Source organism: Hyalella azteca, unplaced genomic scaffold (assembly GCF_000764305.2).
Source record: "Hyalella azteca isolate HAZT.00-mixed unplaced genomic scaffold, Hazt_2.0.2 contig10851, whole genome shotgun sequence".
NCBI lineage: Eukaryota > Metazoa > Arthropoda > Malacostraca > Amphipoda > Hyalellidae > Hyalella > Hyalella azteca.
Window position 1 is genome coordinate 820 of NW_025940870.1, and position 9,512 is coordinate 10,331.

The 9,512-nt window shown below is 37.6% G+C and overlaps 1 protein-coding gene and 1 long non-coding RNA gene across 2 annotated transcripts; both read left to right on the forward strand.

The window, feature by feature from the left end:
* Positions 1-288: 288 nt before the first annotated feature.
* Positions 289-9,512, forward strand: LOC125178559. Its single transcript, XR_007156944.1, has 2 exons — positions 289-689; positions 9,458-9,512. It is a non-coding gene; the product is annotated as an uncharacterized LOC125178559 (long non-coding RNA).
* On the forward strand, positions 4,142-8,574 carry LOC108667700. The gene is made up of 3 exons (XM_018154753.2): positions 4,142-4,315; positions 5,679-5,863; positions 6,206-8,574. The coding sequence occupies exons 1-3, from the start codon at positions 4,142-4,144 to the stop codon at positions 7,488-7,490; spliced, it is 1,644 nt and encodes a 547-aa protein (XP_018010242.1). The 3' UTR covers positions 7,491-8,574.

The following is a 9,512-nucleotide window of genomic DNA, read 5'->3' on the forward strand; positions in this document are numbered from 1 at the left end:
AGAAAATCCCGGTAGCATATGGTTCCAACTGAGGTGACACAATTTGCGACATCACTGATTTTGATAAAAAAAACATTTTCGTATTACTTTTTGGTTAGTAGTTGAATAATATCACAAACTTCTTTTGGCAAACGCGTGTAATAGCTTATATAATAACATATCCCAAAAAGAACATATATTAATATTCCTTTAGATTGGACATATGTAGGCGCAGGAGTGTTTCTAATATGTCCCTGTAGTTAGCTATGCCTTGAATTTAGAGCTACATGCAAGTTATAGAGTAAATCGTTGGGCGGGACGTCACAGTCCCGTCAGTCAATTACTTTTGAGTTGACATAGGCGTAGGAGTGTTACTCATGTGTCCCTGTAGTTAGCTATGCCTCGAATGGTATGCTGTATGCAAGTTATGGAGTAAAACATTGAGTGGGACGTCACAGTCCCGTCAGCCACGAAAGGGTTAACAGTCGTTGATATCTGAACGTAATTCACAATACTCTTGTCGTATGAGAACAAATTGATTGAATTGATAATTTTTATGCAAATTTAATGAGAAATTATGCATTTGGGATGACATACATTTTACGTATTGTGTGATAATTCATCGGAGACTCGGCTCAACGATTCCTTCCATGAAGGGATTGAACATTGAGTTTTCTACTGATAGCATAAAATGCTAGAGTTGTTCGTAGGTAANAAAATAAAATCAGAACGTCTAAAAATTTTATAGCTGAGTCGTGCAGTGCTAGGGGGCTCGCTTTGTTTAGCCTCTTCATGTTTTGTTGCTGCAAATTACAACCGAGTTGCGGGGCGGAGTTGATCAGTTGCTTGCGTGGAACTTCATTTTGCCTCTAGATGTACCAGCTTCCCGTAGGGTTTGTCAGTGTTATTATAAGAGGTGTTATTACGTTGTTTACTTATTGAAAGTTTGCAATGGTCATCGCAGAAATTTTGAAAGTTTTCATCTTCGAATTTTACTATTATTTGAATTTTGAAATATTATTACATTGTTTACTTGTTGCAAATTTGCAATGGTCATCGCAGAAATTTTGAAAGTTTTCATCTTCGAATTATACTATTATTTGAATTTTGAAAGATTTTTCAACTAAGGAATCGATAATTAATTGTAAATAGTTGATCATGTCAAAAGTGCGTTTATTCCTTTTTTGCAATTTTTTTGAAACATTTTTATTTATTGTGTTAGAAAATGCTTTTTTCTTCGATTGATGGTCTGACAAGAAAAAAAATAAATAAAAAATAATAATTTTAGGTGCGAATATTGCACGCCGATATCAGAGTGATGTCGGCGCTGAAGAAATGGCCTAATGTGGCCTGTCGCCTATTTTTCTCATTTTTCGTGACTAGTTCACGAAAAAATTTCACAGGTTCATTGACCGGATCTTTTCAAAACTGACGTTAGTTTGAAATTGCTACTAGACTTCCACCAGGCCCGTATGAAGCTTGCAGAATGTTTGTTGTTCATTTATTATGGCAAAAATTTGACAGAATACATCTTGTGCACTCAGTATGGTGACATTGCGTAGAATGCACATTGTGCACTCGGTATAGAGCATAAATGAGAGGCGGCGATCCATCGTGACCTGGGACTGCTATGTCCCAAACAAATACTAAGGATACTAAGGATAGCACCAAAATGCCACTTTTTAGTTTTTTTCGCCTCGCTGCTCTCAGAACCATAACCTTCAATACGCAGTGAGTGTTCTTCAACGTGCCGGTCACCCCCTAAAATATTTATTCATTACGTGCCGGCCACCCCCTAAAATATTTATTCATTTCTCTTTCTGCGTATAATTTATTTTCTCATAAACGACGTTTGGCCGGATGCTCGCAGTGATAAAAAGTGCCTGGTCTCACCCGACCAGTCGCCTCGCTCCCTCCATTGCTGCCTTGACCCGCGCGGCTAGACTTTGCCTCGCGTCCTGTGCTGGCATTGCATTGCTATAAAGTTTTCGTTGACCATTTATGTAATATGTAACATTTCAGTGTAACCAAAGCGTGCGGAAATGATAGCAGGGTCTGTGAGTTGATGTTTCATTTAATAAAGGTTTTCAGTTCTACATTTAAGTGCATTTAAAGTTCTGCATTTAAGTGCATTTAATAAAGGTTTTCAGTTCTACATGCATATTTCTCGATCCGACCTCGCGGTACTTCATATCCCACGGCTCTCTTTATATCCAAGGATCATTGAGATTCTATAAAGCTCAGTGTAATTGAGATTTTAGAATCCCTCAGTATTAGGGACATAACTTAAATTGATAAGTTGTTTTGGTGTTGCAATTTGTCTAACTCCTTCAATGTTAGTCCTATTTTCCATTAACGTAACAGCTCTCGCAAAGCACTCCTTCATTTAATGGTGCGAAGGTACATAAGTCTCATGAATATTGTATCAAAATTAGCATCAAGATGTTAAAATATTGCCTACTAAACCCATGTTTTCGAATATATTTGACGGGAAGAATTGAAGGAAAAGCGATGTGTCGTTAGTAAGAAGTTTACAATGAAACGATTTCCCGTCAGTAAGAAGTTTGTGGGAAGAAGCGATGTTGTGTCTTGGAAATTTGGAAATATTTTAATATTCAATAGTTTATAAAATAAATTTCGTCTGGAGAAATGATGGTAAATTTATTAATAATCGTAGCGCTGTCTTCATAACCTCAATAACCACGGGGCGAACGTGATTATTGACTCGTTATTATATTGTATTAGCTCTACAAATTCAGAATCATAGATTCTGTCATGCCTGGTGGAGGTGCGAGTTGTTCTCAAGTGTTTATTTCTAAAAACTTTTGTAACTTGTGTCATTAAATAATGCTATCATGACCAAGCTTTATACTAAAAATTTCTTGATATAAATGTTGACTCCTGCAATTTATTAAGATAATTTGCCTCTTGATCTGGTGCTCAATCTTGAATTTCTATGCAGGATCTACTCGATCTCAGTTCGCAATCCGGGTGTTCACAACAAGTTAAACTCTTCTGCTCGATCTTACTCCAAAAGATCTTGATATAATAATTAGTCATTCGTCAAGCATACAAAACATTCACTAATTATTTCCTTTTATTTCGCTCAAATGTTCAAGGTCCCCAAAAACTGACCATCGAATTATTTATCGTCGATTCCAATGTTACATTTTGCCATCGTGAAAATTTATTTCGATTCGAAAAAAGAGCTACTGGTGGTAGAGCTACGAAAACGTGTTGCACTAAAAAATGTAGAGCTCACAAATAAATATTGGACTACCAAAATATCTAACACGAATTAGACTCTACAACTATCTCATATCCAGTCTTTTCTAATTACGGCGAAAAATCTAGTCATAATTTAATTTAAATAATAGGTAATGCAATCACTTATCACGTCCTTCATTAACTTTAAAAACTTTATTTTCTTAAAAAAAAATAAAATAATTGTTTGCAGGAAAGGGTTCTTACTTAAAAATGTGGCTTGAGAATATTTACGAATCTCAAAAGCGTTATTTTCGTTTACACTTTTTATTGATGAACTAGATTTGAAGTTTGAATTTGCGTGTTGTTACAGATGGCGTCCGCGTGGCGGGTTGAGAATATTTACGAATCTCAAGCGTTATTTTCGTTTATTACACTTTTTATTGATGAACTAGATTCGAAGTTTGAATATGCGTGTTGTTACAGATGGCGTCAGCATGGCGGGTTGAGAATATTTACGAATCTCAAGCGTTATTTTCGTTTGTTACACTTTTTATTGATGAACTAGATTCGAAGTTTGAATATGCGTGTTGTTACAGATGGCCTCAGCGTGACGGGTTGAGAATATTTACGAATCTCAAGCGTTATTTTCGTTTCGTTTTTTTTTTTACTTTTTATTGATGAAAAAGATGTGAAGTTTGAATATGAGTGTTGTTACAGATGGCGTCAGCATGGCGGGTTGATAATATTTACGAATCTCAAAAGTGTGATTTTCGTTTAGTTTTTTTTTTTACTTTTTTTTTTGATGAACTAGATGTGAAATTTGAATATGCGTGTTGTTACAGATGGCGTCAGCATGGCGGGTTGAGAATATTTACGAATCTCAAGCGTTATTTTCGTTTGTTACACTTTTTATTGATGAACAAGATTTGAAGTTTGAATATGCGTGTTGTTACAGATGGCGTCCGCATGGCGGGTGGTGGCTTTCTTCGTGGTCGTGTTCCTAGTGCCAGCGCTGCTCATCACGCTGCCTCTGTACGCGCGCTACACGCTCTACCCAACACGCTACCTCGCCCTGTCTCCCTCCGATACTTTAGACCTGCACTACATGGCCTCTACCTTCTGGTGCCAGGCAAGTTAAAGCAGCGCGCCGCCCATTAATTAGAAACCATTAATTAGAAACCCATGTGGTAAAATAACTTGGAATTTTCTCGTGCTGGTGAACACTATCCTCAGGTAATGCAGTTATCGGTGCTTGCGTCGTCGGCAGCCAATCCGCCGACTTCTTAATTTGAAACGCATGTGGTAAGAAAAATTTAAATCAGTACCGGTACTCACTGCAGTGAGTGACAGAGAGCGCATTTTTCGCTCGTCGACGAAAACGTGAATTCACGGACAGACGAACAGACAGACAGACGGACGGACATGACGAGCACAATAGGGCCTTTTTTCCATAAATGAGAAAATGCACTAAAAACTTGGAATTTTCTCGTACTGGTGCACACCATCTTAGGTAATGCAACCAATACCTGTCTCTTCTGTACCAGCAATGTGTACGACCGTTTTGTCAGGGTATAGGTAACATTTGCAATGAATTTGATCAGCAGATTAGCGTGGCAAATGTAAATCTAGATTTCGCAATGTACTATTAATGATGAATGTTCCACTGTTTCCAAAACTAAAAATTGCAAGTAAATATGTAGTATCTTTGCACGAACTAATAGTCATATATTGATAGAAAACGATGAATGGGCTCATGGATGCTCAGGAGCAAAAAGTTGCCGAGAGTGTTGAGCCTTTCAAAACACTTTAATAGCGCTGAAAAAATTTTTCAAGCTAAGTCTTCTAAGGAAACACATATGAAGCAATTTTTCAACATTATCCTTTCACTTTAAAAAACGAAAACTAAAAAATATCCTTTGGATGGGAATACAGTTTATTTTTTCTTACGGAAATCTTAAAGTTACGGAAATGTACATTTTCCTATTAATAATAATCACTTGCATATAAATATAATAATCATTTGAATATAAAGATTTGTTTGGTGCGCAGGGTCAGTGGCTGAGCTGTTCTTCATTCATTCATTGTCGTCATAATTCTCACTAAAGAAGATAATCGATGTTATAAGTTAGTTTGAAGACAACAATGAATTAAATTGATCATGAATGATGATGAATAAACGCAATCTTGAATTAATAAAGAACAGACTAGACGAAGCTAGAACAGACTAGACGAAGCTATGCAGGAGCATATGTTCTGTCTTAAAATGCCTAGCAAATTACGGACCAGGCAATAAGCCCAGCAGCTATCTCAATCAATCGTCAGTTATGGAAAGATCGGGTTCCAAAGGCCGGATCCCTTGTGAATCAAGTCACGAAAAATTCAAGAATCGGCAACAGGCCATGGGCCTATTTCTTCAGTGCCGACACTTCTATTCTATTCTAATATATAACTTAGATTAAACAATTTATTATATTTCACCTTTTAATGTGCAGGGTCAGAGGCTGAGCGGCAACGGGACGTTTGACGCCTACCTTCTGGACGAGGCGCCCAAGCCTGACAAGCGCAGGGTGCGCGTGACGCAAGAGTCGCCGGTGCTCGAGATCAGCGAAGAACTGCCCTCTCTCAGGACGCTGCATCTCGTCAAGGGCTCCACTTTCGCCCTCGACGTGTGTGCCAAGTGAGGAAAATGACGATAAATTTCGACGTTTTGTGAGGGAAAAAATGATGAATTCAAGTGAGGGAAAAACAAATTTATGAGGGAAAACAAGTGAGGGAAAAAATGATAAATTTCGACGTGTGTGCCAAGTGAGGGAAAAAACGATAAATTTATTTTATCTAGGTGAATGCATTTGTATAATATATGATTTAACTTGTTTGAATTTGTGAGAATCTTGGTACTTAATGAAATTTTTTTGCGCCACATGGGTATTTGTTAATTCATTCGTAGGTTTGTAGGTTTGAATGAAATTTTTGAAGTCATCGTGTCAAATTATTATTCTAAAAGTGATGATTTCAACAGATGGGATGGAGGTGTTATCATTGTCGTCCGGGGTGAGAAAAATCTCAAAAAATGTTTCTATGAAGAAGTTAAAGACTGGGATGACTTGCTACCTGACAAGACTCAGCACGGCAAGCCTGCCAAAGTTACCCCTGAACAAGCAGTCAACGGAGATGACCACGTGAAAGTAAACCCCAAGTTCCCTCCTTCGGACACGTCAAAGGCGAAGCCACCAGTTGAGCCCGCGCTTCCTATAGGAATCTCGGACGTTGTCAGCGACGATGATGACGAGGCCGATGCGAGAGAAATTTTTGATGAAGAGAAACTTGGTGGCACGCTCTATGATAACGATGAAACATGGGTGCTGGATCACAGTGGCCGCAAGGTAGAAGCTACTACAATACGACTTCTGGATGTTTCTCCACCTTATACTTTCTCGACTAGAAGAACCACGAGCGTTGAGAAAATATCCTCAGTGAGAGCGGATGAACCTGAAGTTGCTTCACCGAGTGAGTCCAGCACCACGAGACAATCTACGCCGGTAGCGCAAACTGATATTCGTTCGTCTACAGTATCAGTTTCATTCAACTCAAGCAATTCTGAAAAACACGAACAATCGATGCCGCTAAATATATCGAATAAGAAAGTTGAAGAAGAAGAGCACATAATTGACGATTTCGATGATGGAGACGCAACAGTCCGGCTCTTGAGATCAGTGAGAGCAGTTACGTCTTCCGGGGAACACTCAAGAACGTCAGACGCCATAGACGAATTGGACGAGAAGGCAAAACTTGAGCTGTTACACAGCGTTGTCGATACTGTCGATGTGACTGCAGGGAATTCTTCGCACTCCAGCAGTGAAGAGTTCATGGCAAAATGCACAGACACTATCATTTACGCTGACATTCAAAGAACATTTAACTGTTCTTCCAAAGATTTAAGCGTTAATCCTAAATGGAGATTCAAGATAAATTCCACAGATGATTACTACTTCATATTCTTATCCGACAACAGTATAGAAATGAACTTGATGAAATATTACTTACAAGTGAGTAGAGTAATGTACAAAGTTTCGGACTATGAAGACTTTTGTAATAGTACATCTGAGTGTGCGTTTCCATTGTCTTTTCTCGGATCCGAAGCTGTTGTAATCGAGATGGCAGAGCCAGACTATTCAAGCAGTGAAGAAGTTTTTAGTTCCGTTAAAAAATTTGAAGTGCAGGCCGTATGTCAGCCAAGAGTTGCAGTTTATTTAATTTTTATTTTGATGGTTCCATTCATAATCCTACTTTTCGCCTTCCAGTGAACAATTAAAAGAAAGCCTTCTTGGAAAACAAAGGCTTCTTACCTGAGGCATTCTATCATCATAGGGATGAAATATTTAAATATTTGATTTTATTTCTATATTTATTATTTGAAACGTCCTGAAAAAACATCTACGGAGAAATTTGGGGTCTCGAATCTTTAGTCACCTTATCTATTTATTCCCAGACGACATTTCATCAGATTTTTATCAAAACTCCTGTTTCTCTCTCTGACTCACTTAAGTTCTAAAAATGAATTATTTAAGGATTGGAAAGTGGAAGGGGTTATAGTTTCATCACATTTTTAAAGCATGAAAATACATCCAACCAGACTTCGTGGTTGGCTTCGATAATAATTGTGATCAACGGTAATTAATATTATGTTGTAGTTGTTGAAGGCTCATGTGAAGAACAATGTTTAGATTCGTATAATGTTTCTAGTCTCGTGTTTATATTGCCGATATGATATAAAAACCTGAATACATTGATAATATTTATATGATAATTCTGACTTTCGAAAATCAATACGGTATATTTCATTTAGCATTGATGATCATCAATGTCACATTTCTGAATTTTCCGTTACAAGATATTTCTTCCTCTACCCAAATGGATCATCACTAAAGCTATAAATTTATGAATAAGTTGACTTGCGTTGTGTTACAGGAAAATTATTATGGCAATATACTCCCTAGGAATATGGTAGGGAACTCTTTATTGCATGCCAACAATTATGGAATCAAATTCTTTTTTAGAGACTTTATTAAAATTGTTTATAAAAATTTAGTTCTACAAGAGATGTGTCTATTAGTACCTATATTGATAATTACATTATATTATGCGTGCAATTTAGACAGATAATTAGGTTTAATATTAGTTCACTAAGTTATCAAACACTGGCCTTTATCATTAATACCTGATGTAAAGTTCATCCGTATCTGTAAATACTGGCTGTGAATATATCATGTTTGTAGGCGCCCATACAGCGTTATGAACGCACGATTACAGGACTCGCCTCTAAGGTGGGCGTGGCTTAAACTATGTGGTTGGTGGCTTGTGGCGCCTTGTTTAGAATAGAATAGAATAGAAGGCCTTTGGAACCCGATCTTTCCATAGCTAACGATTGATTGAGATAGCTGCTGGACTTATTGCCTGGTCCGTAATTTTCTAGGCATTTTAAGACTGAACATATGCTCCTGCATAGCTTCGTCTGGACTTATTGCCTGGTCCGTAATTTGCTGGGCATTTTAAGACCCCTTGTTTGGCAATCATCATGGCAGCAGTTGGTACGGGAGTTTCATGCTCTGCTGTCTACACTCATAAATACTCTCCATTTAATGTGGAAACGATCCCTGTAGATGAAATGAATCCTTGGACTCGACGATTGTAATTATAGTTTAATTCATATTAATTTCCAACGTCGCTGTTTTGGATGTGGAGTCGAGAGCTAGCGGCGGCTCAATCCCTGCAAATAAGACTAGTGAAATAAGATGCAATTTACGTAAAAAGATTTGGCAAAATATTACTTGGTACTCAACTGACATTTCACAAAAAGTTTCGTTGTGCCGGATGTTAACCTATCCCGTGCAACGAATGTCGTAAATGTCAGAGAAACCGAGCAGCCAGTCGAATTTTTTCGTGAAGAATAACTGATCGTTTAAGAATAACTGATCGTTTATGATCCCCAAAGTGTTCGCGTACATATGATTAGCGTACTACACTACGGGAAAGCCGGCTTTAACAGTCGTTGATATCTGAACGTAATTCACAATACTCTTGTCCGTATGAGAACAAATTGAATTGATAATTTTAATGCAAATTTAATGATAAATTGTGCATTTAGGATGACCTACATTTTACGTATCGTTGTGTGATAATGCATCGGAGACTCTGATCAACGATTCCTTCCATGAAGGGATTGAACATTGAGTTTTCTACTGATAGCATAAAATGCTAGAGTTGTTCGTAGGTAATTTGATACATGTCGCCTCAACTTGCCTAATAAATAAGATGTTGATGAAGTC

Excerpts from the sequence above, each read along its gene's own strand:
- LOC108667700 (XM_018154753.2), top strand. The coding sequence starts at position 4,142 with ATGGCGTCCGCATGGCGGGTGGTGGCTTTCTTCGTGGTCGTGTTCCTA. Across the intron at positions 4,316-5,678 it reads CCTCTACCTTCTGGTGCCAG|GGTCAGAGGCTGAGCGGCAA; the intron begins GCAAGTTAAAGC and ends TTTAATGTGCAG. Across the intron at positions 5,864-6,205 it reads GCCCTCGACGTGTGTGCCAA|ATGGGATGGAGGTGTTATCA; the intron begins GTGAGGAAAATG and ends TGATTTCAACAG.